The sequence below is a fragment of the Orbicella faveolata genome, unplaced genomic scaffold (genome assembly GCF_042242905.1).
Source record: "Orbicella faveolata isolate gen_17 unplaced genomic scaffold, um_ofav_v1 contig_25, whole genome shotgun sequence".
Lineage (NCBI taxonomy): Eukaryota > Metazoa > Cnidaria > Anthozoa > Scleractinia > Merulinidae > Orbicella > Orbicella faveolata.
Window position 1 is genome coordinate 15,935,165 of NW_028301553.1, and position 26,447 is coordinate 15,961,611.

Below are 26,447 nucleotides of genomic sequence, written 5' to 3' on the forward strand. Positions count from 1 at the left end.
TATGTGACCCGTCCCAGTAATCACGGCCAATAAAAACAGCTACAGAGACTCGCTACCAGCGAAGAAATCAAAATGGCGCGGGAAGCCGAGTTGTCCGCGATTAACGAAATTTACAGCACAGTGCGTTTCAAAACTGGTCAAAATTGACCACTGTCAGGCATGTGTTTCAAAGTTGTTAAACATTCACACGACTGACTGTTTTGTAGCTTCCTTTGTGTGCTAGAAGAGTTTATTTCGCTTGTACCTGTCGCAGTTGTTTTTGTTTTGGGAAAGATTGGGACATGTAGTTTTGCCAATATTGATGAGCTACAGGGTAGCGTATTTTATCGAATACATGATCAAATCATTGTTTATATCTCTTGGGCGCAGTTTTCTCTTAGAGCGACATGAAGAAGCAAGGGAATAAAGGCAGAGAGCTTTTGAAGCCAAGTCCCAATGAAGAGGTTTGTACATGGCTCTAATCATATCAATCATATGCATGTCACTGGGGTTTATGCAAGGTGCAAAACTTATACAAGCTCATAGTTTGTCAGGTCTAAGTTCCTTTTCTTAGTTTACTGGCATTCTGTGGTGTAAACACACTGCCCTATCACTTTTTAGGCCATCATACTCCAAAGTGAGAAGGAAAGAAGGAAGAAACTTCGTCTCAAACAGGTATGTGTAAGATTGACAGACAGAAATTAAATGCGTCACAACTGTGGTCAGCTTTCTAGCAATTTGTGCTTGAAACGATCGCAGAGAAGGACTTAATTTGATAACATTTGATGGTGATAATCATTAGTAAATTTAGTCATTTCATGTGACCAATGTTTCAAAGTTCTCAATGGATGTATTCCTACAGACATAATATTGTCCAGGGGGGACTTCTATATGAAAATGTCTGGGATGCTCATCAAAAAAAATTAAATTAAACCTCAAAAGGAGATCGATCTGGGTGTGGCTAGAACTTTATTTGACTCCTAAAAGGTACCACTTAAAATGGAATAGGATCGATTACCAGGTGTCTGGAAAAAGTCATGAATAGCGAACAGTGAATAGTCCTGAATAGTGAATAGTACGAATAGTGCGAATAGTCTCGAATAGTGGTGAACAGTCTCGAATTGTGGCAAATCATAGCAAATAGGGTATACCCAGTATCTCACAGACAACCTCGCAGCAACGTAGGATGGGATTTTCTCTCTAAAAAGCACAGAATGCTTATCAGGACAAAAGGTGTTTCTAAACGTAATTTCTTCTGTTTTAACCACGGCAAAAGCGTAAATGTGTCTTTATTAGGTTATCTTTGTGTTTTCTGTTTTTGTAATATTGGCGATGGACAGCCCAAGCCTGAGTCCGGAGAAGAAAAGGTAATAAATTCACTGAAATTCTGTTGCTTATTTGGATAATTAATTAACGCAGGATATTAGATCTAAAGCAGTGACTATTGACGACTATTCATCACTATTCACCACTTTTCGCGAATGTTCGCCACTGTTCACACTATTTGAAACTATTCGCACTATTCAGGATTATTCGCTATTCGTGACTATTTGCTATTTGCTATTCGGGTTTTCCAGACACCCTCGATTACCAGCTACTATATTTAAAAAGGGAGCCTTGCTAGTAGATCAGACTTAAACAGCCTAAAACAGCCTAAAACAGCGTAAAACAGCGTAAAACAGCCTAAAACAGCCTAAAACAGCCTAAAACAGCCTAAAACAGCCTAAAACAGCCTAAAACAGCCTAAAACAGCCTAAAACAGCCTAAAACAGCCTAAAAATGGAAGAGAGTGTGTTTTTTTATTATTATTCTTCATGTGCACCCTAAAAGATACTTTGGTAGCTAAAAATAGTGGTGTTTTGTTATGAGTGAGACCAGAATCCTTGATTTATACCCCTAAGCGGGATGACAAGCATCCCTGACCTGTTCATATGGTAGTCCTTGCTCCAGGAATATTGTTACTTGCCTATAGGTGTTGCGAACACGATTTTCTTTATTCACTTACACGATGACTGATTTGACATGGAGGAAAAGATTCTTGCTTTGTGCACATGCTCCACACGAGTGGTCACTAAGCCTATAGTCTTGTGGAGTGGTCGCTAGGCCCTCCACGACAATAGGTCAAGTGTTTCTAAATTTCTTTTTGTATTTCTAGATCAGAGAACAGGAGAAAGCATTTTCACGCAAAGTGCTAGAAGATGCAAGGAAAAGGAAAAATGTTGAACTGAAAGAGCTGACCTGTCATCTCAAGGTATATATATATGGGTTATTGACCAAGCTTCAGGTCAAGATGGCTGGATATTGGCCAAGTTCTTTTTTACATATAAATTTATAGATCAGAGACAGTGTTGGGGTCCATAAAAAAGAAAAAAAAATGAACGAGGCTTATGCTTAGCCATCTCGACTGAACAAGCTAGGTCAATAAACAGGGGTTGAAATGTTGCCTGTCTACCTGTCGATTTCAGGTAATTTTGGGAAGTAACAGGTAAAAATACTGGTGCCTGTCACAGGCGACAGGCAAGAAAATCCTTAGTAATTCAGAATTTATCGATTTGAATAATATTTTCATCTGTTGTCCACCTGCAGTCGTGCTCACTTGTGCAGTTCTTGTATGTCAGTTACCAGACTCTACTCAATAAAAGCAAGATGATGTAATATTTGCAGTGCGCATGACAAAGACAGCAAATGTGACTTGCTTTATTCTTCTGCGTTTCTTCGCTGATCAAGCATTAATGACTTCAGTATTTCATTTCGCATAAACAATGTGCTAAAGAAGTGGAAGTTGAACAAGTACATGTAAAGAGAATTTTGAAACACCGCTGATGAAATGTAATGATGTACGGTCTTCAAGTTCAATGAGAAATGTGTTCTATGTTCTTACTGCAAAGAGTTTGATAAAACAAGCAGAAACAAATTCATCTCAGGCTGTGAGTTGATGTGCATAGGGAATGTCTGCTCACATGAAGCAAGCAATGCTTATGAAACTAGCCACTTGGCATTCTTGAACATTAAAAAATAATATTGTTCAAGTTGGATGTTGGTGGAGACAGGTGAAAAAATATTCTGCCTGTTACTAGACTTATGTAAACAGTCTGGGAACATTTCAACCTCTGATAAAGGATTTCTTAAATGAGATAAACTAAAGGAACACTGAAAATCCAAAAGTTTTCTTGCAGGATGCAGTATGTAATCCCAAGCAGGCAAGATATAGCGCCATCTTGCCAGCTCATACAGCCAATCACTGTGCAGGATGCCTTCTCCTGCAGCTAGCCATGTAATAAATGCAGGGGTTGCAATCGCAAACAGTCCATATTGTAACAATAGCTTGTTAAGTGTGGGTTATCTTTAAGTCATGTGATCTAGAATTTAGGTGCACTCCTTCCAGATCTAAAAAAGACAAGCTACATTGTACTTGTCGGAATGCTATTAAAGGGTTTTGCTTGATTAGAGTGATAAAATATAGAGACCCTGACATCATTTGCCAGGCATGCTCTGGACATTTGACCAGCTGATGAGCTAAATGGGGTTGAGTGGAAAAATTAAATTAATGCCTATTTGGATGAGGAAGTTACCACCATATGGGAGATTTTGAGAGAAATTTGAAGAGAAACAGTCTGATCATTCCATGGTCAGGTCTTTCCAAGTCAGATTGTTCAAATGTATTGTCAGATTGTTCCACAAAATAGTCAGATCATCCCCTTATTATTTTACGTCTTCTTTATCTTTCTTGAGTCTGTTGTTATGTGACATATTTCGATAAGCGTGTGCTTTTTTCATAACCTACTTTTTTAATTCAGGACCAATGGGATAGTGAACACAGTAGGCAGCAATCAAATTTGGAGAAAAAATATCAAGAAAACTTGGCAGAGTTTGGATTAGGACATAAAACAGCTTCTGAGGTACTGTGACCCCTAAAGAAATGTAGGAGGCCCATTAGTTTGGTAGCAAGAGATTTTTCAGGTTGCTCTACAGGGTACAACACAAAAGTGTAAGGCAGCACAAGGTGACATATCCAATGTCTTTAAATTTTGATAAACATTGTGCTTTAAGGAGGTGATCCTTGCCTATTATGTAAAAACAGGTTTTTAGATGAGTCACGAGACTACTTGTGCTTTTAAACGTTTTTCCAGTTTACGTGTACAAAGCACAAGCAAAATCACATGCATAAGAAAAGTGAATGATTTCCTTTTTGTGTGCTTATGCTTGAATGCTCATTGAAAAGACTAAAGTACATAAATTTACTTGTAAAAAATTTCGGGCGTTAAAATTTCGCATGTTTTATTTCAGCTGTTTCATTTTTGGGGACATTTATCTGATTTTGAACAGATTTGGGACAAAAATTTCGGACAAAAATTTCGGACAGTTTGCTCAAACATAGCTAAAGTAAATCTATGCCTACAAAACACGAGTTAGATTGAAACATCATCAAGAGATTGTAGTTTTATTGCACCCTCAAGGTTTTATGAATATACCAGCAAGAAAATAACACAAATTCTATCAAGGTGTTACATATGCCAAGCAATGTCTCAACTAGAGTTTACTCCATAAAGCCCCGCATAAAGGAAACTGAGAGCTTTGGAGCTAATTTAAAGTTTTACACTGTGCTGTACGTAAATAGTTTGGGTGCTTAAAATTTTGGACTCTTAAAAATTTTGGATGCTTTTTTTGTCCAATTTTTTTTTTGCAAGTCATGTTAGTACATTGAATACAAGTTGTAACAAGCTGGATATTCTTTTATTCTTTTAAATCTATGAATAACTTAAGAAGGAAATACTTTCATTATCGAAACTTATGATTCTATAATGCATAGTGGCTATCATTGGATGTATTCTTCCTAGGACCAAACTGAATACACCAAACCAGAACTAACTGAGGAGGAAAAACAGAGGTAATATTTTAAACTAGTAATATATTCATTTAATCTACACCAGTTGGAATGTTATCTAGCTGCCAAATGTAATTATGATAATTACAGTTAATTTTATCAATTTTAACAATATTAAAATATTGTGAAATTATTATCATTAGATTTATGATTAAGTTTTATTACATTTTTTTAGTACAGTCGAACCTCTCTAATACAGACACCAAAGGGACAGAGCGAAGTGTCCGTATTTGAGAGGTCACTATGATGACATCACTTTTAAGCCTCCACTGAAAGTTTAGAGTGTTAAGTTTAGTAACTAAAGTCTGGCCCAAAAGTGAGTGTCTTGTTATTGTACTTCTCAGTTACATGGTGAACATACGAATTTTGGAACAAAACGAATTACGGCACCTAAATTATTGACACCTGGTCCCGGGAGTGTCTGTAATAAAGAGGTTAAATTTGTACAAATTTGCTCCCCTGAGGGCCGTGATTTAGTGTCTGTTGTCCGTTTTAGAGAGGGTCCATATCATAGAGGTTTTTTTGAGGAAATGTATGAGAATTTTGTTGGTACATAGGAAACTGACCGTATTAGAGAGGTGTCTGTGTGGAGAGGTACGACTGTAAATAATTTATCTGTTTTGACTATGTGTGAATATATTGTTTTATACTTGCATGTTAAGTGCATGAAAGCTGCAGTCTGCACGGGGAGTTTAATTAAATTTCATTGTGTTGTGTAGGGCATTAGAAAGGTACAAGAAAGCAGTAGATCAGGTAAATGACGTATTAATTTTTTTTGACTGTATCAGCGTGTAATAAGTCATAGTACTGTTTTTGTTATGTTGAGCACTGATTTCAACATCACTGATCCCGACTGTCACTGATATAACTCTGATCTGATATTATCTGATCTGTAGTTTTATTTGTTTACTGAATTTTCAGTCTCATCCGTCCACTTTAATCAGGGTGAAAAATGTAACTATGTTCGTTATAATTTTATTGGCTGGTGTTTTACATGCTTGAACACATGTGCAGACTTTAAACTGGAAACAAAGGACTATAAGTGCGTGGAAAGACTTTTCTTTTATTCATTTTGTTGAGTGCCATGACTCTAAAATGAGTCTCTTGGTAAAGCTTGTAATTCGTTGTTTGAGGATCGTCGCATCTCTTGGGTGGATGTCATGATCAGTTCTTTACACATGCTGTTTTATCGCTGATTCTCCGTTGCAAGCACAGTCAGGATCATGTTCCGCTATGTATGTAAGTAATTGAGAAAAGTGCCGTGTTTTGTCACTGACTTGTATATTTTAGCAAGACGTTTTGGCTAACTCTTAAGCCTTCATCAGTTGAAAAAACCGCTTGATGTTACGCACGATTTAAAAACTTTTTAAAATTGAAACATTGTGCGTGCTGTATGCGCGTGACTGGAGAGAATTTTAAGTGCGTGCCAAGCACTTGTAGACTTTAGGGATGACTATGTGATCATTCCCAGCGTTTGGGTCTTTTACAGACATCCAAGCTTCTAGAAAAAGCCACTGATGGTAGTGTGCCTCATGTCCGACAACTTCAACGTTTTCAAAATCCATGTGATGATGACATTCATGAACATGGCACGCAAGTTTGGAGTCATGATCGAACATCAAGACAGCCTTTTTGTGCTTGGAAACCTGCATCTTCAGTGATCTTTCGGTCTGGCCATAGTATACAAAATTGCACTGACTCCAATTGATTCTGTACACTACTCCAGATGATGGTCGGTCGGTTTTTGTATACTGATGAAGGTTAAGAGTCAGCCGAAACGTCTTGCTAAAATATACAAATCAGTTACAAAACATGGCACTTTTATCGATTATGTCATCCCCTGACTACATTTACTCAATTTTAAATGTATGTATGCAGCTATGATCTTTCATTCCAAAGTAGTAATTTTGCTTTCTGTAACCACAGAGGGCAAGGGGGACCGTGGGGTGTCTCAACAATCCTATCACCCATGTATGTTTGTTGTGAATGGGCTTTAGGAGTGTTAATGTACCAATTCTAAATTATTGTGAATGAATTTTTCAGCTGATGTATGATAGGGCCAAGAGTACTCAGTCAGAGCGGGATCGTGCTGAAGCCAGGTATAACAGAGAATCATGAGTAAATTAAGCTGTCTGGATCTTCTAGAAAAAAATGGCAAAAAATTCTTTGACTGCCTCTTTGACAGCCTTGTAGTTTTAAAAATTATTAATATATAGTGTATAATTATATTGTTTTTCAATTTTTAGGCAAAAAGCTTTAGAAACTGAACGACGACGTGCAGCAAAAATTGCAGCATTACCTCCACCTGTGGATCCAATTGGGGTAAGGTGCATTGTAGGCAATTGCTAATTAAAAATGTATCCCACAGTGTAATTTGTATTGATTATTTAAATTTCATTCACTTAGTATACATGCTTTGTTTTGTTTTGTTTTTCTCCTGTTGTAAAAAAGCTTTCAATTGGTCAAAGTAAATGACATACTAGAATTAATTTTGATTAATAAATTCTCAAATTATTTTTCAGGACCTGTATCTGAGGAAAGGTACAGTTCAATTATTAATTACTTTATTTTTTAATGTTATATATTAAAATAATTTTTAATTTTAAGAAATTTGTAAAATTAAATAAATATAGTTTGTTGATGGCACTGATGTGTATTTTCATTTTCCTATCCTATACCAATTTGTTTGCTGAATGGGATTTTTTTTGTCCAGAAAACATCATTGATAACCAAAGATTACCTTGGGTTGTTTCTGTTAAGAATATAATTTTTTACACACCCCCAGATCAGTCAGTTCCCGACCAGAAAACGCTGGACAGCTTCACTGCATCACGCTTTCATTTGCACCCTTCTGTACATGTAGAAAGAGATTTGGATCCAAACCAGGTATTAAACATCAAGTAGTTATTACTTGAAATATTGAATCGAATATTCTACTAATAAGCAGCCAATATATACTGTACGCTTCTACTGGAAGTGTGTCAAGTGCTTCTCTCCAACCTGCCGTAGCGCTTTGAGCTGGATTTCCAACTCAGTTCTCCTACTACCCAGGCATGAGATCACTTAAATCACTTAAAAAATGTCCATTATGTGTTACCCTCCAACATTTTTGTCAGGTTAAGTTCCAACAGTTCACCAGCATCCATTTATGTACTGCTGGGTAGAGAGAGGCACTGTGAGAGTGAAGTACAGAGTAACAAATAGATTCCAGAGACTTGTACAATGCCTGAAACTACCAATTGAAAAAGACGCAAAACCATCTCCAGCGGCCGATAATATTTCTAACATGCACTTTATTTTCTGGCGATCAACCACTTGTTTAGAAACAATCCTGATGCTAGTATGGTCAAATAAGTGGAACAAAGCGCAATGCAAGCGGTACCATGCGTTGATGCCATATGAGGATACAATGTGGTGATTCAATGTGGTTAAAACTGAAATAAACACTAACAAAACAAACTTAAACAAAGAGAAAACAACACAAACTAAAACTTGTGATACTAATACAGACTTACATTAATAATGCGATGCTGGGACTGCTTACAAACTTGTGGCCAAGATATGACAAACTGCACCAGACGCTTGGATAAACCACCTGTGCTCTGCACTGTGAAAGCTTAAAATGCACTGCCAACGGCAAAATTATCTAATATATTGTACTGCTGCAACTGCCAAAAATATTTGAATAAATTACACAAAGCTACCAGTGGCAGCACTGCATTCCAACACATTATACAATACAATACTTGCTAAATTACTGGACGTATAAATAACAAAAATTTCAAGGTGTTGCGATCTTACAATGCCCAATATTAGGTTGTATTGTACCTCCATTATTGTAATTTGTTTTGTAGTTATTTATAAAGGGTAAAGTTTCAATATGATTTGAAATTATCTCTATCAGGAGGATGCCCGAGAGGCTGCCAAAGATGAGGAAGAAAGAATACAGATTATTATGGAGGTTAGTGATGTTAGTGATTGAACTGGTAAATTGTTTGTTTTATTTATTAGCTTGTACAGCTTGTAACCCAGATACAGATACAGCCTCTCTGTCTCTGGATTATGTACATTTATTTTGCTTATCTTTGTTCCATCCTGGATAGTTGCCAAAGTTTACATTGAATAGCCCTTGTGAGCTGCTTTCCACTCAGCCAATCAGCGGCACTCGTGTGCTTGTTCAAAATTGCTTGTCAGATGTGAGGTACAGATGTTTGGGGCTTGGATTTTTGGGTTGACACATTATCACTTTTTTATCTTACAGCCTCTAATTGGTTGTCGCACAATGTATCTCCCTGGCAAGGTTTCAGTAGCTGTTATAATTGGAAATGACCTTGTGCAACGCCCCCCCAAAAAAACTATGAGAAGACTTGGAGAGACCTCCACCCACCCTACCCCTCACATGTATGAAGATGTTCACATTGGTATGGAGGTTATTAGTTATGAGGAAACTGATGTAACACTTTGGATGTATTGTTTTTTTATATGGCAGGAAGTGCAGCGTGACAAAGCAGAACAGATAGAGAAGGCTCGACTGAGACACAAACATGCATTGGCACAACTGCAGTTGGAAGAAGTAAGAAGTTCAGAACACTTGGTAGTAATAAGTCAATACAGTAGAACCCTACTATTTTACTATTATTGGGGCAAAGAATATTGTGCGTTACACCAAGAACTTCATTATATAGAGGTTTGTTAAATGAAGGTTGCACAGATGTTAAACATGGTTATCTTGGGCTCAAACTATGTCTTGTCCTTGGACTCAAATTATTTACCCTTGAGTTGGATAATTATATGCTTTTTCAGTCACTTACTATTGGCAGAGGTCAACTGTAGCTCATATTACTATTGTTAGGCATGTAATTTTGAAGTCTCTTCCAAATCTAGGGACCTTATGAGTGAGATGGTAAGTGTACTTTGGTACCATACCTTTGGTAGTGTATTAACATTGTTTGGGGAGATTCTATATCTTCATCTTGCTTTGATTGCTTATGTTCCTGTGTAATCTGACAGGATCACAAGAAACTGATGGAAGAGCTTGACAGTTTAGAGAGACATGATCGTCAAAGAAGGCAAGAAGCTGTGGCAAGAATCCCGGTAATTCTCCATGAAAGATTCGGGATTTTGTTTTTCATAACTGTTTGTGTCAGTCTCTTCTTTTTTTAATTACAAAAACCATGACTGTTTGCACAGCAAATGCGAAAATATGGTGATTTTTGAGCATTGAGCAGTGAAGTTGCTCTGAGCACTGGAGGTTTTTTGATGCATTTATTTACAATACTAACCTTACTTACTTTACTAACAAAATTACTTACAACAGCAACAATTCTTACCATACATGTACTAATGCCACTTACAGTACTGACATTACTTACAAGTTTACAATACTGTGCATTACTTACTACACCGTAACATGACTTATATAACACTAATACTACTTACAATACTAACATACATATAAGCTATATGATAATGATTTACTTTTATTCATAACATTTTGTACAAAATACAACATTAACTAACTTATTACCAATATCCACCACTAGTTTACAGTTTCCTTCAAAATGAAGATGTCATTAATACCATTTTTTTTATCTCTGCAGGTACGTATATTTCAACCACCTCACAAAAGATTGGAAGATGCTGAGGATCGACAGAGAGACTTGGAGCAAGCATTTGAAGACATGTACATGCTGCAGACAGGTTTGATCAGTTGGTTTTTTAAATCATAGATCAGTTCCCACTTGAGTGCCAAAAGTATTTGGTTTTGCATTATTTAGATCTCTAGACTGTAGGTCGATGCCCCTAGTGACAGTACAACCCTCCAAGTTGCGACCATTTTACTCGCCATGGCGACTAGAATTTTGGAGCTGGCGACTAAATTAGAACGCAAGTCGCCAGCTCGGCGACTAAAATTAATGTGACCTATGTGTCAGGAGCTTGAGCGGACTATCATCCGGAGCGAAAAGAAAAACGTTCTGAGCATTAAGAATTCACTTTGCAAAGCCAGTTGTTGTGGGATTTTAACCAACAGAAATGGAGACTGAATAAAATGAAATGTTACATGGTAAACAAAGATCAAGGAATTGCATTCCGTTGAGCTTGGGACGCGACAAAATTCGTTCCACTCGACTGAACTTTGGCACGTGACGATTTTACCTGGAAGCGTGAGACAACACACGCAATCCGGTCATTTGCCATCTAAAAGAAGAGGAATTGCAAAAGCTTGGAAAGCTCGACGGTGACAGGATCCACAATATATTTGAGAAACATCCAGATGTATTTGAGAAACGTATTTTGTTTCAGTGGACACGAAAATACTTGACTTTACAGCAAACATGGTAACACAAGCATGGGGGATTCTATAAATAAAAAAACTGTGATGGAAAGTGGCTCGCAGTTGTAAATAAATTTCACTTGTGTGAACGAACCTGGGTTTATTTTTAAATTGTCAAAGATTTCATCAATAAAAAATATCCGTCTTAGTGATTGCTCAAAACTTGTGAAAGTATTTTTGTGTTGAGTATTCGCGTTCCGCGGTTCGCATATTAAATTCAAAATGACAAACAATTTGAGCGTGAACTTTTCTGTCCATTTCAATACAGTCTTTAATTTTCAGATGAAGTTTTATATCGTTTGATTATTCAAGCAGAAAACGAGGTTGAACATTTAAAAAAGATCATAAGCGATAAGGTAAAAATAGTGTTCACTTTATGGTCTCAGGAAGAATTTGATGCCGCCTTGATAAACATTGGAAAACTTTCCGCCATTCAGCTGCAAATGAGGCTATCTTATTTTAACCAGGTATAATCTGTGTCGTTTGCACTGCTCCTGTTGTGTGAATTATAAATGATATACACAAATATTTCTGTGTTTTGTGAAGCGACTTTTTTTCTTAATTTTCATTTTCATTTGATCATCAATCATTCCAATAAAAGCATATTTGAATCAACATTAGTTCTTTCACTGAACGGGACTTCAATTTACTTGGTGGTTCAAGGAAAATGTTATTAATAATACAATTAAATAATAATAAGATTATTATTTATTATTAATTAATTATTAATATATGTATATATTTTGGCGACTAAAATTTTTCACTGGTGACCAAACCTGAACAGTCAGTGGCCAAATGGCCACTAAGGAAAAAAGTTAACTTGGAGGGTTGCAGTATGAGTGCACTTAGGACTTGGTCCCACATGTGCCTACTTCATTGTCCTTGCTAATCTCAGCTGAGCTAAGCTCTTGTAAAGGGGTTGAAAAAGCTTGTTGTAAATGGTTTGTCCCAAGTCAACTTTGACATTTGATAACTTCACAACTGATCTTACTGTTGCTAGGTTACACAGGTGACCTGACTCTTAAGGGTGTTGTTAAAGCTTGTTGTAATCATTTTGTCCCAAGTCAACTTTGAAGTTCATTGACTTCATAACTGATCTTCTCTTGCTAGGTTACACAGGTGACCTGACTGTCACCCTTGAACCTTCTGAGTCTTTAAGGCCAGCATCACAAGATAGTTTACAGTCAGGTGAATGTCATCCTTGTGTTTGTTTTTGAATAGGTTCTTTAGAAATTTACCAAAGTTAACTTTTGTTTTCACAGTTGACATTATTTTGCATCTGTTATCAAAATTGAGTCAAGTTCATAATGGTTCATTCAACTGCATATTCAAAGTGACCTGGGCAGTACAGTTTTCTGGTATCGACTCATACTACTGGGTAGAGACAACTATTGACTAGAGAGAGTAAAATATCATGTCTATGAACGCATCACAAGGCCGGACCTGGGGCCCGTTTCTGAAAAACTTTTCAGGCCCATAAAGCTATTTTTAGTTGACCTGTATCTGAAAACAGAAAGGTTTATATGCCTGAAACGTCTTGTATGAAGGGAACCTCTGTGCATATTATTAAGAATGTGTGAATAAACAGCTCTGTGATCATAAGGTTTGAGATTTTGCTACAGCTTTTCGAGTGCAATAACTTTTCAGGACCTTCGAGAAAGGGGCCCCAGGTCCACCCCTCAAATCCAATGTGTAAAGCAACATTAATAGAATCATATAGTATGTAAATTTATGTACAATTGGACCATAAATCTAGTGTAAATATTGAGTAATAATCAAGAAACATTTTCTGGTATGTGTTATTACAGAGAGTGATCAGAGTGCTTCTGAATCTGAGGAGGCCAAAGAGGTTTGTATATTTATTGTGTGTTTTGTAGATCTTGCTCACAGTTCACCAGAGTGACAGTCAGCATGTTTTGCAGCATGGAAAGAAAAAGGTGCTGCACTATTGCTACTTGAAGGACTCTAGTCAGCATCCACTATTTTCGATGCCATCGAAATTATTGGTATTGCATGGTGAAGCGAAATCTTTTTACTTTACTGTGAGTTGTGTTCCTGAAAGTATGTTTAATTATCTTTAGTAGTTTCACAGTGATTTCCTTTGTTTCGACATGCCATGAATAAAATATAATAGCCAAACTCTTGCATGTAAAGAAAAACAAAGGTCATGTAAAAAAAAAACAAAGGTGTAGCTGACTGGAGCCCTTTAACAATTAGTCCGTGTTTTGAGTGCCCTTTACTTGATGGCAAAAACCATCTGCTTAGCCAATGAGATTGTGAATTTGCCAATGGTTAGGTTTTGGAAGTAATTTTAACATGTAAATACCTCTCACAAACTGAGTTTGAGGTCTGTGCTGTAAGTCAAGGACCAAGTTTTTCCCCTTCTTTTTTTTTTCACTTGGGGTAGTAATAAGATATTTATTAGCAAGATATTAATTATATCTCTACTGTGCATGTGATGGGTTCGGGAAGGATTTCTATTCACGTGAGATGGCATCAAATTTTTGACATGCATCAAAAGCAAAACAAGTCAATTTGAAATTTGAAATTTAAAGTAAAAGAAAGTTTTAAACTTTTATTTGCTCTAAAAGTAAAGAACAAGGCCTAAGAATAAGGCCTTATGCACCTCATGGCACAATGGGAACAGATGATGATGATGGTGATGATGAAAAGTTTAGAAACATTTTGGCGACAAAAACAGCGTTAAATTTTGGCAGGCTGTACAGTAGATTACTGTATGGCCTGCTAAATTGACCAATCAAAGTGCTCATAGTAACTGAGAGATATAATAAAAGACAAAACGGTTCCTAATTAAAATTATTTACCTGATCATCAACTGTGTTATTTCTGATCAAAAGCCACCACAAAGTGTGCCCAGTACCATTGTTCCTGGTAGGGGCTCAGAGAGAGTGGAGCATGATGACGGACCAGAAGCAGACCCTGAAAGAGCACCTTCTGGGGATAGTGCTCCCAAGGGACCCTCTGAAGGTATTAAGTAATTTTCATTGCAACGCTTAGCAGACTGGAGGTTGATCCATCAACCAGGAAGACCCCATTAAGGATTTAGTCACAGGCATTTTCTTTAGTGGGAAAACATGACCTAGCTCATTTAGCCTTACTGTCATGCTGTCTCAGTCACGCTGGTCACACTACACTGTGCAAAACCAGTAACATGACATAGATCCTATACAGTGGTATGGCATGAGCATGACTGTTCCTGTAAGATGGCGGAACAGAAATCTGCTGGTCAAGTTTAGTTGAAACACGATTCATAAAAAAAACCTTTCGGTTTTGACCATGGCAATAACTCCTAGGACCTAATGTGTGTTTGTATTCCCTTTCCCCTTCCAGTGTTGTGTACTGGCAAGATATACTCACGTGCCAGTATACAATAATATCAGTTGGGTAAGGCACAACGGAAGTTTGGTGACCAGATTTTAACTCAAATTGTGTTGTTGCCATGGACAACTGGCTCCATTCCCAGTGGCAGCTTGAACTCATTAACAATCAATGAGCTTCAGGAATGGTGCCTGAAAGGATGGTGGAGCCTGAGAGCAACCCTGTGTGTGGCAAGCACCAGGCACCATCACTCTGAAAAAACAGTGGAAATACAGGATACTTACCACATACCTACCATGAAGCCAAAGGGGGATGGGTGGGCTGGGAGAAAAGCTTAACAAGATCTGTCCAGCAGCAAAAAACACGCTGAATGAATTGAAATCGGAAGCCCGGCTGTAAAATCCAGGTGCACATGCACAAATCCCCCGGCCTCCCCGTTATACCAGCCTTTGATGTCATTATCAGCAAAGCTCGCAAAATTGTAGGAGACGTACGGCTGTTGATATTCTTATCATTGGAAACAAGGAAAGTTACCTGTGACAACACCCTTTTTTAATGCAAAACCTTGTCACCAATGTTCTGTTGCGCCTTACTCAACTGACAACCGTAAGCTGTTTTGTCAAGGTTGCACAAGGGCGGGGAGGGGCAACACATGTCAGATGTTTAAACACTAGGCTTGTGACAGCTTTGCATCTTGTAAAATTCTCGACAGATCCATTACGGCGCCTTTTGCAGAGGATTGAGAGACAGCGTGACCAGTGGAGGAGGAGACCACCTACTGAAGAAGCTCAACCACAGGCTGCTGGAACAACAGGTCAGCGATTATTAGTGTTTACTAGGAGTTGAGAACAAATTAAGCGACTTTGGAAAAGCTCACTTTCAGATTTAGAGTCGGTGTATTTATATGATGTCAAAGTGTTTAGGGATGATCAAAACATTGGATGGTAGTAGCTGCTTTAAATCTGTAGTTGAGAAGGTGATGTTACATGAACTGATTTTTAACATTGATTTTTATTGTAACAATGTTGTGTTAAAAATCGATATCGTGTAACATGGCGCATAGGGCGACTTTTAATGTGACATTTCGTTGTGGTAACATGTTGCAGGTTTTTGAAGGCAATTAAAAAACTTGCAACATTGCTGCCTGAATTTTGCATGTTGTTGTGTTAAAAATCGTCTCGTATAATATAGCACTGCCTACCGTTGCCGCAACAAAGTTGTGTCAAAAGTTCTCTCGTGTAACATTGATAAAAAACCAGCATTAAAAATCAGCTCGTGTAACATCACTTTTAAACAAACAAAAAAAATATTGCAAACAGAACGGAAACGTATCGAGAAAATCTTGGAAAGATTGCGCTATTAAATTTGGCAATCATAACGTTGAAGGATCCCTACAACAATTAGTTTTGAAACTTTTTATGGCATTTCTTGCCAGGCATCCCTCATTCTGTGCCTTCAACTAAACCTCCACTAAAGAAACAAGAATTCAGGTTTGTTTATGTTTTATGTCTGTATTGATATGTTTGTATTTGGTTAAATTTCCCACACTGCATCCAGACAGAAGCCTCTTAATTGAAGTGTAGGTGACAGATATTTTTTATTGGCTTGATGGAATCTACACGAGATCTTGATATGGAAATCACTTAGTTTTTTCATTTCTATTTGTTTGGTTCGCAAAATTTGTCGGCCTATGTTCTTGTTTTGACACCACAGCCTGACTAGTCCCAGGCCTCCACCCCAGTCAGTTTCTGACCAACCGGAAGCAAAATTTTTCGTTTTCAGATACCTAAAACACGGTGAAAAAACAGTGATATCCAATTTATTTTTTCAATTTCCATATTGAGATCTCGTGTAGATTCCATCAAAAAAATTTTAAAAATCTGTCATAGACACTTAAAGCTGAATAACTTTGCTTCCTTCCTATTTAAATTTCATCACTCGCAGGATTCCCGAGACCATTCCATTCTCTACTACTCCTAAGCAAATTGCAGATGCAGAATTGTCTAAAGTGGAGGAGGAAGCAGAAGAAGATGGTGGACATGACGCAGCTGAGGTAGAGAATAAGCCTCCAGGCCCTGTCCCGGACCATGATAGTGGCATGTCGCATCCAGCTGTGGACGGGGCACGGACATTACTTCATCCATTGGAGGCTGCGCAAAGGTCACGCACTACCACACCCATAGGAAGAGCAGTATGTATTGTCTAGGGAGGGTAGAGTGAGGGTTGCTGCACAAGCAGTGTCCAAGCTTTGTCCTGTTGATGATTATAATTGCCGTTGTTTTGTATTGACCTGTTGAATTTTGCTACTGATTGTGTTGTCGTGAATGATGGCAAGTAACAATAAATCTAACTTACAAGAAAAGTAGAAATGCACCTGTTACGTATAGAAAATGGCAAGCACATCTGCATTGACCAGAGAATTTCAATTGGATGAAAATTGCAGGAGTAAGTTATAAGTGTGTATGAGAATGTGAAGAGGCATTTCCGGTTATTCAATATTCTACATTGTAACGAATGCAAACGTTGAATCTCTCCAACGTAAAAGAAAATGCTCAACCTTGAAGACACCATAAGTTTCATTTACGTGTAATTTTCTTAAATGGCAATTGTCTCATTGCAGTCTTGACTACTTTTAATAAATAATCTGATCTCAGCCCACAGCACAACTAAGCCAACAGGAGGCTCTACTGGAACAACAAAGACTAAAACTTCAACTACAGCAACAAAATCTCCTTCAGCAACAGTTGGAACAGCAGCTGCAAGAATACCAAAGACAGCTAGCTGATATTTATGGACATGTTGATGTGCCTGGGGGGCCCTTAGTCCCTGACTTAGGGCCCTCAGGGAGAATGTCTTTGGAAGAGCCATCCCTAGGCGGATCCCCTTATGAAGGGGCCTCATCTCTTCCAGACACGGTACGTTTGTCAGGAAGTTCTTGAATGGAGTATCTTTTGAACTCCTTGACATTCGAGGCAGGTAACGGTAGATTATTTATCGAGTTATGAAAGTGCAAGAGGAAGTTTTGTTTTCTCACCTGTTATTTTTCATACTCTGCTGTTCAGCCTTAAACAAAACTACTTTGTTTTAATGCCATTCGAATTAAAAACTGCCATTGAATTTAGCTGAACTTTTTTTTCTCTTTTTCTCATAGACTTTGGAGGAACCAGAAGGTGTGCAACAGAGCCCCCTCCATTTACAAGCCCCTTTCAACACAGCCCTCCAGACTGTGGTCCCCAAGAGCTCATCAAGAGAAGGGTCCCCACTGCTATCTGAGACACTGGAGTCGTCAACACTGGGAAGCGTAACTTCCGATGAAACTGTGAAAATATCAGAATTCCAAAGAACATTGGAAACAGCACGTGCCACGGCGGAAAAAGCAGCTCAACTACGGCAGAAAGAAAGGAACGTTTTACAGGAGCTTAGCAGAGTACCTTTGGAAGATGTACCATTCAGAAGTGACCATATCCTTCCAGAGAAAGATGTATCTTCTGGAAGCGCTTCAAGCCTTCAATCCAACGAGCTTGTTAATGTTTCAACCCCATCGACTCTTTCACTTAGCATGACATTACCCTCTGAACTTAGCGTGACAGCGACCATGTCACGCACCACTCAATCTGGTTCATCTTCTCGTGAATCTGACCATGCATATCCATTAACCTCTCAAATTCAGTCACGTTTCTCTGATGTCAGCAAAACTGTTAGCGTAACAACTGCAGCATCGTTTCTTACGAAGATTTCTCAAAACGAATTCTCTCGACCACTGTCATCCATTCCTCAACAATATTCGGTGTTAGCCTCAGGATCCGAAACTTCCACTCGCACCTCCAGTGCTCTACCATCTACTGTATTAAGCAGTGGCATTGCAACAGAGGTCCCTGGCAGAAATTCTCTAACGGTTGCTTCTTCCAGTGGATCAGTGCCATCAAGAGTGTCACAGCCTTCTGTTTTTCAACCATCTATTGCTCGTTCAGGTTATTCTCCAGGGTATGTAGACTACTATTATCAAAAGATCGAGGAAGAACGTCAGCTTTTTGAAGCGCAGAGAAACCGCATCCGGCGTTATAGTGACTTAATATATAAGAAAACAGCCCTAGAAGGTCCAGAAGATCAAACGTCTCAGGCCTCAGGAAGCATGAGAAAAAATGTGCCTCCCACAGGGCCTCTCGTGAGAACGAGCCCTTATATTTCAGACCAGTATGATAGGGTCCCTTTGCATCTAGAAAGGAATATAGAAGACACAAATAAGGAAAATCAGGGCTACATTGCAAATTCCACAGGATTTATAGGACAGGACAGATTACAGGATATTTCAAAGAGGCTTGGCGCCTTCGAAAAGGCGTTAACCACCGGATCTTATTCTACGGTTGTGACTTCCAGTTACACTTCAAAGCCTTTGAGAACGAGTGATTGGAGTCATGGATCTAGTACAGAGTACATGTCACTTCCACGTGAAGCTGCTAGAGTAGGTGCGACTGGTAGTGCAGGGTCAACTTTGTCTTCCTTGTCCGAGCTGACGGAAATGATGACGAGATTGACGTCAACAAGTGATGAATCTGACATCACATCCCTTAAGTCACGTGACATATCAGGTGCCAAAGAGGGACTGCCTTCATGGGGCCGCCGTAAGCATGTTGTTTATGGCCCTGAAATGGCTGCAGATGCAGGATTTGGTTCCTCTGTTGGACATTTGTCATTAATTGGCTTAGAAGGGAACATTAACATGAGGGGTTCATCTAGAGATAAGCTTTATGTTCCTAGCAGTTTTGTGTCCTCAAAAGCAAATGGGGCCCAGGATGTTGCTCACGCATGTGTTCCCATGAGAATAAGCACCACATCATCTGGGGTTGTTGAGCCCCATTTAAATGCATCGGGGTCACGCTGGACTAGGGGCTCAGGTGGAAAGCAGTGGTTTGTACTTTCACGATCGCACACCTTGTCATCTGGTGGAGGAATTTTAGAGAAAGATAGTGACATCCCAGGGGAGGTGGGGACGGACAATGTGTTCCCTGATGCCTCTGAAAAGATAGGTTAGTCCATGTCTTCAGTTGACTGAATGTAACTAATAATGGTCGTTAGAATTTAGCCCAAGAAATATGTGCGCTGATTGGTTTAAAATTTTGTTTCTATGGCTCGATAGAAACACAGAACTAGCACGAGCTGTTGATGTAACGATGGCTCAAGCAAAGAGAATTCACATTTTGATGATCAAAGTAAACAAGGTTTCTTTTTTTTCGTCCTGATATTTTCTAAAAGAAATAGGAAACATGTTCTCCTTACTTCTATTGAGTTGTAGAAACACTTGTGGAAGTTTGGGAGAACTCAAGAAAGCTGTGGAAACACTCGCCTGTCAGCTCGTGTTCCCACAGCTTTCTTGTTCTTCCAAACTTCCACTCGTGTTTCTATTAAACAATTAGATCGTGAGCTGGATTGTCAGGGTGCAGCCCGAGTCAACTATCACGCATAGAAATCCAGAGCGATTCTAATTGTTTTACTATAAACCTACTAGTCGTTCAAAACTTTATCTAAATTCTCAGACACCTTGAAAGCACAAAGAAGCGACCTCCATCACAGTTACACTACTCACTCTGTACCACAAAATAGATAGTGAGTAGCGTAGCCAATAAGTAGATTTAAACTAAAACTCGATAGAAACACGATACATGCTTTCTATTTCTTAAGGCCGCCGCACACTAGCCGATTCGACAAAAAATCTTCACTTGTTGGCTAGTGTGTGGTGAACTCAGACAAGTCTGCGACAAGATCAGGGCTTGTCAGGCAATATCTGAGAGTGCTAGATCTCAAAACGTCTTGTCAGGCCTGTCGGCTAGTGCGCAGTGGACCAAGACAATTTGTCAGAGCTCACACGTGCCTCAACCAATTAGGAAAGGTCATGAGAGTCACGTCAGTGGAATAGGCACCATCTTGATTTTGGATGACTCAGCCCCAAGCCTCGACATGGTTAGTCATGACAAAAAGTCGGCTAATGTACGGCAAGCTGATGGCCCGACAAATTTTAACCTGATTTGACCCCGACAAAAAATCTGCATTGGCTAGTGCGCAGCAGCCTTTAAATAATTAACAATTCTGATTGGACAAGATTGGCCATGTGATGTTCTAAATGAAGGACTATTGTTGTCTTTTGCCTCTTCTTCAAAACGAGTCTTCTTTGTAAATCCTTTTATGATGCAAAAACTAAGCTACACATTTACTTGACATTGACATCCGACGATGTCAGAACATCGTTCTTTCTTTTGCTAATATTTGTGTTGAAAATATTCCCTCAAGCCTTAATATTTTGTTGAGGTAAATGTACGATAACAAAAATGCTTAATTTTAGTTTAACGTTGTATCAACATCTTTCCTAGATCCCTCTCTCACTGGTAAGTAAGCAAGGGCTCTGTGTACAGTACTAAATTTACACTTCACTTGTTTTTCAAGGTCCTGTATCAGGCCGTGAGGAGACTGGATCCGTGGCATCTGTTTCTTCAGGCAGTCTATCTTCTGGCACTGTGCAGTCTGGTATTAGTGACGATAGACTTCATGAATCATTTGCCACAAATGTTGAGCCACGCGGAGTCGAACCATCTACAGTAAACTAATAATGTCTTCCTGCTGTAAGTGACTCAGTCAAGACAAATTTTAATTTGAGTTTTTTGCTGGTTGTTTGAATGTTAATTTGTAATTCCGTGCATGAAGCTGTATGTTGGAAACCCGCCAGATTTTAAGAGATTTTGTAATTTTCACTGTTTCCATGTAGCATAGTACACAAAGAAATTGTGCAAGTATTATTCGAGTTGGACAATGCAAATTTAGGTTAATTTAAGTTGTAGATGCAAGCGATTGAAATGGTAGCCGAAAAAGGAATGAATAATTAGGCCATATTGGTATTCATGGTATTAGACTGGAACTAGCTTGCAATGGAGGCTCTTGTGGGGGAATATCATTAAAGAAGAGATTTGTTATTTGCTTTTACAAAGACTCCCTGCATGAGCCTCAGTTGCAAGCTACAATCGTGGACAAAAGTCCTTGGGACACTTGTGTAACGTAACAACTTATCTGTGTTTTACAAATGAAGTTTGAAAAAAGTGCTGCTATCCTTTTAAAAGCGCGTTGCTGTTCCCTCTCCCCACCCAATACAATGTTGAAAATCAGGAGAATTTGCAGGGACTAATATTGTATGTGGGGTGGGGGGAGAGGCTAGGCAGGTGAAGTTGTGTTCTTGTCTGGCTTGTGTTCAAAAGTGCCAAAAGTGCAAATTTGTCCCAAGACATTTGTCCATGATTGTAGTTCCAGTCCAATTCTGAAAATACGAATATTGCCTATTCAGTATGACGTCCTTATTCCAGTGCATGTACTGAAACTAGGTTAGTTCTGTCCTGCACCGATATGAACGTCACATCAACAGTCATCGTTATTAAAAGATTGTTGTTCAGTCTCTACTTGCTCTAAGATGTGTTCTTTTAGTTCACCTCTCTAATCTCCAAAACCAACATTTCCAAATTCTGATTTGAACTGAATATATATAATTAACATTGTGTAGAAGAGTAAATTGTAAAGGTGCAGTGGCCTCATGGTTAGTGCACTTGCTTCTGGATTGAGTGGTCTGGGTTGGAGCCCTGGCCGGAACATTGTTTTGTGTTCTTGGGCAAGACACTTTACTCTCACAGTGCCTCTCTCCATCAAGGAGTAAAAATGAGTACCGCCAATGGGGGTAACCCTGCGATGGACTAGCATCCCATCCAGGGGGAAGTAGAAATACTCCTAGTCATTTCATGCTACAGGAACTGGAGATAAGTGCCAACCTGGTGGGCCACTGGGCTCGATGCAGGAGTAAATACTTACTTAACTTTTTCTGCTGTTTTGTTTTACTTCGCCACTTAGATATTGTCTGTGTCTAATGAGACACAAGAAAGTTCCTCTACAAACAGTGATCTCCCTGAAGACAATCAATAAATCAAGTACTGGAAACTCAGAGGAAACTGTTGGATATGAAATGGAGCAGGACAAACCCCAAGAATTCCTAAAGAAAACTCAGGCCAGGGTTGACAAGGCCAAAGCAAAGAGAACATTAGTAAAGCCTCATTTGAATGCCAAACAGTGTGGAAAATTATGGGCTGTTGGAACAGGACATTAAAGCGATTAAAACTGCAAGTTCTAGAGATGTCGGAATCAAACAAGGAAAAGAGCAACCAACCATTTTTGTTACTGAAAGTTGGAAACTAGTAAAAAAAAGAAAAGGTCATGGGCAAAAGAAGATGAAGGGTAACAGAGAAAATCCCCCATATAGGACCTTTTTCCCAAGGTACTCCCGTTAAAGTTGTTTTTAGACTTGGTACCCAGTTCTTCTGCGGATGTGTGATTTTTGTGGAGGATGAAAGCTGTTTGTGCTGTACACGTACATGTAAGTAAAATCCACATCACAGGGCTGGCTATTTGTAGACACCCCTGGGATTTCGAAACTGGGATTGATCTGGAAACAACTTGATAAGGATTCTGTCGGGAATAAAGCCTATATGGGAATAACTCTGTAAACCCATTATCCCCTTTTATTAGGGGCTATTTTGTTCTTTCTTGGCTCCAGTAGCAAAACTGTTAGATAAAACTTAATTTATTTTTGCAGCATAGCAAAAAAAGGTATTTCTGTAAAATACCTAACAAAGGTAATAAAGAGATATTTTGAAAATCATTGTACTCCACTGGTGTCATCACTGAAATCACAGTTTTTCAACAATGATCATCACTGTACTAAATGACTCAATCCCAAAGATTCGCTTTATGTCTTAACAGCAATGGCTTCCAGACAATCACCCACCCCAGTCAACAGATCTGTCCCTGCTTATCCCATCAGAAGTACTTTTTCGTGTTTGTTTGTATTCAGTATTTTGTTGCCATGGCAAAGATGACTGGCAGGGAAAACTGACAGGAGATTGACACACGTCACAGCTACTAGATTTCTGCCAGGGAGCTTTTTGGCAAACGGCACCATAAAAATTGGAACCTTTAGTGGATCATGGGACGTGTTAAATGAAGGTACAGAAAGGGTTGTGATTTTCCGATTAAAAAAAATGTTAAAGGTTACTATGTGATAGAGTGAGACAAACAGCTGGTAAACACGCTTTTTGTGTTCTTGTCTGGCCACTCAGTGGCAAGCGGTGATTGAATGGCGGCTTGAATGAACACTTTCATTTAATAATTCAAAGCCAGATCTATGGCATTTTTTAGCTAATGGATTTTCAAGCTTTGTGTTAATTTATGATTGAGAAAAAGTGGATTGATTGATTCCTTAAACTGTGCAAACTATGCTAAACAGATGGCTAAAATGAAACGCTTAGAAGTGATTTTTCCATATTATTTTTTAAGAATATTTACGTGCTCAAAAGATGATAGTTTCTGCCTGAAATCTTCCCCTTCTGTGTGGAAATATTCTGAAAACAACATTTTGAATAATTTTTTGTTCCCCCTAAAATCATGAATTTCAGTTTTAAATTTCAAATGAAGTACTTCTACCTTTACCTTTGAAATTTCAAATCGGTCAGTTTTATTTAAACAATCCAGCTTTGTATTCTTTCTGAGATCGAAATAAAACTTTCAAATGAAAGCGTTGTGAAAGGTGTTCTAATTTGAATGGAATTTTAGTTTCAGCTTCGCTGTCGAATTAGTTACTGATCTGTTGCTTGTATTCTGTAAATTAAAGCTGACACAATTTTTTTCCAAAAGCTATCGATGGAGCTTTTTATCTTTGATGAAGGAATGCAAGTATCTTAATCTTGTCACCGATTTTCTCTAAATTATCTTTGAGCAATTTGAAAATGACTAAAAAACATTTAGAAGGGATCCATTGGGCTCCAACACTTTCAAAACAGCTTTTTTGTAGCTATTTAAACCTTATTTATTCTCCCATGTAACTTCTCTTTTTTCGTTTATTCCAAAATGAACTCTTGTATTCATTAGCATCTCCAGAGACAGTCAACAACAAAACCTAGAAATTAAAACACCATTTTGTTTATTTACAACGTCGAAATATTTCATTATATTCGCTCTAGTAGGAAGATAATTTATAAAGTGCCACAAACCAAATTTATGTTGACCCGATATTAATCGATAACAATCGATAACAATCGATATCAATCATATCGATTGGCGATAGTAATCGATGGCAATGGATTCATCAATTGGTAGCGACTATTGGCGATTGTTATCAGAAATTATTTTTGTCCTTTCACAAGTGACACAGCTGATAAAATGTTTGACAAAATTTGTCTATAGTGGTTTTATTGAGTCAATTTTTCATCAGAGCCTGTGTGTCTTACAATCATTGACAAAATAACAAGAACAAAAATAACTTGCAGAAACGTTTTGGGCTTTACATGTTTAAGACACCGGAAGAAGCTCATCCCAGAGAAGCAGCGTAAAACCCTCCAGTCTCATTGTAGCATTGGCATTAAGATGAAGCAAAATAAACAACAGGTCAAGTCGGTGTTCTAGTGATTTCAGTTATTTGCATTTGGAAACAAATGTAAGAATAGATCTCTGAGTAGGCCAAAAGGAAAATATAATCTAGTAGCATGCTGAAGATGAACATCTCGTGTTGTTTCAGGTATTATTAAATTACACAATAACAAAGCCATCTTTGCATAGTGCGAGCGATAATTGTCGATTATTTTAAGAATCTGTAATTAACAATCAATAGGGAATTTTTTCTGCGAGTTATCAATTGCCGATATCAATCGTTAGCAATTGTTGATTGAATCGATTAATTTCTGATGTCGATTTTATCGATTGACCACACCTGGTCCTTTAAGTAATTGGTTTTGCATCAACTCTGCTACACGATTGGCTTAAAAAATTTGTGCCACTTTTTCATCCAATCAGTAGTAAAATTGAAACCAATCGAGACTTGCTCGCACACGTTTTCCTGCACTGTGTCAACTACATATAATTACTTGAAGTTTGTTCACTGTATTGTCTGTGTCCTTTGTGATTGGCTGAAGTGGTAACTTTGGTGTGGGTTTTACGACACTCAGGAGAAAACTGCTCTAACGAGTTCTTAATCTTGGCACCTATTAAGTAACATGATTAGATTGACTTTGTCTATTCGTGCACTGATAAAAGGAAGAAGCTATCGCAGAAGATTAATCGGTTTTCCTAAGTTGGCTATTCTAAAGGAGCTATGTCATGGTTTGGGTATTTTGAAAAGTTTAGCCTAATGTTTTCAAATTTGTTTGCAATCCCTGTCAATCTCGCCATCCTTAACAATCCTTGTTTCTTTATGGTTTATTATCTCTTTAGTGTTTTTCTGAGTAAACTATTATTTTCAGGTTTCCTTCATTCATACAGCAGAGTATTTTTGTAAGTTCTTTTCACCATCTCAGTGTCACTGATTTCAAAATGATACTTCTCTTAGTAGGTCTGCAGATTTCGTGAAGAAACAAGGTATGCATTCTACAAAAAGTTGTCTCATTGTTGCACTACAAGGACACCAAAATAAATTGGTAGCGGCCGGAAGCTGTTTTTGTGCTAATGCTGGAAGATGCGGAAACCTGGTGCTCTTTAATGATCTGATAGGCTTATAGTGACCAAAAATTGATCAAATTACTCAGTAACTACCTAGCAATAGAAAGCAACACCATCTATCAAATGGTCTTAACAAACGTTTTTTAGCAGTTAAGTTTGTATGTCTGAGAAGGCCGGGCCAAGTGGTTAATACCGCTGGATGTTATCCAGCTTTTCCTTCATTTCTAATTCCCATTGATATCTGCGAGTTCGGATCATAGTGAAATAAAAAGGTGTTTTCTATAACAATGTGGAGGCGCGGTGGCCTCATGTTTAGTGCACTCGCCTCCGGATCAAGCGGTCCAGGTTTGAGCCATGGCTGGGGACATTGTGTTGTGTTCTTGGTCAAGACACTTT

General features: G+C 38.4%; 1 protein-coding gene and 1 long non-coding RNA gene across 3 annotated transcripts in view; both read left to right on the forward strand.

Moving 5' to 3' along the window:
- The window catches only part of LOC149109147 (uncharacterized), a 71,714-nt gene that overhangs the window by 41,559 nt on the left and 3,708 nt on the right, over positions 1 to 26,447 (forward strand). The window lies entirely within an intron of this gene.
- LOC110052725 (uncharacterized) lies at positions 53 to 22,603 on the forward strand. 2 transcript variants are annotated; one of them, XM_020758884.2, is made up of 25 exons: positions 53 to 157; positions 370 to 443; positions 601 to 654; positions 2,135 to 2,230; positions 3,777 to 3,878; positions 4,818 to 4,867; positions 5,584 to 5,617; positions 6,908 to 6,963; positions 7,111 to 7,186; positions 7,387 to 7,405; positions 7,650 to 7,750; positions 8,769 to 8,825; positions 9,354 to 9,437; positions 9,875 to 9,958; positions 10,465 to 10,564; positions 12,309 to 12,386; positions 13,007 to 13,047; positions 14,057 to 14,186; positions 15,250 to 15,351; positions 15,973 to 16,027; positions 16,482 to 16,728; positions 17,192 to 17,452; positions 17,689 to 19,564; positions 20,976 to 21,127; positions 22,419 to 22,603. In XM_020758884.2, exons 2-25 carry the CDS (start codon positions 387 to 389, stop codon positions 22,488 to 22,490), a joined length of 3,984 nt encoding a protein of 1,327 aa, XP_020614543.2. In that variant the 5' UTR covers positions 53 to 157; positions 370 to 386; the 3' UTR covers positions 22,491 to 22,603. The 2 variants fall into 2 exon arrangements, with proteins under 2 accessions (XP_020614543.2, XP_020614544.2); XM_020758885.2 differs by having other exon boundaries at positions 20,976 to 21,151; positions 22,419 to 22,567.

What these genes read in the sequence shown, in the direction of transcription:
- LOC110052725 (XM_020758884.2), top strand. Translation starts at nt 387, where the DNA reads ATGAAGAAGCAAGGGAATAAAGGCAGAGAGCTTTTGAAGCCAAGTCCC. An exon ending in GAATACAGATTATTATGGAG is followed by an intron (nt 8,826 to 9,353) that starts GTTAGTGATGTT and finishes TTTATATGGCAG; the next exon opens with GAAGTGCAGCGTGACAAAGC. An exon ending in CCACACCCATAGGAAGAGCA is followed by an intron (nt 16,729 to 17,191) that starts GTATGTATTGTC and finishes ATCTGATCTCAG; the next exon opens with CCCACAGCACAACTAAGCCA.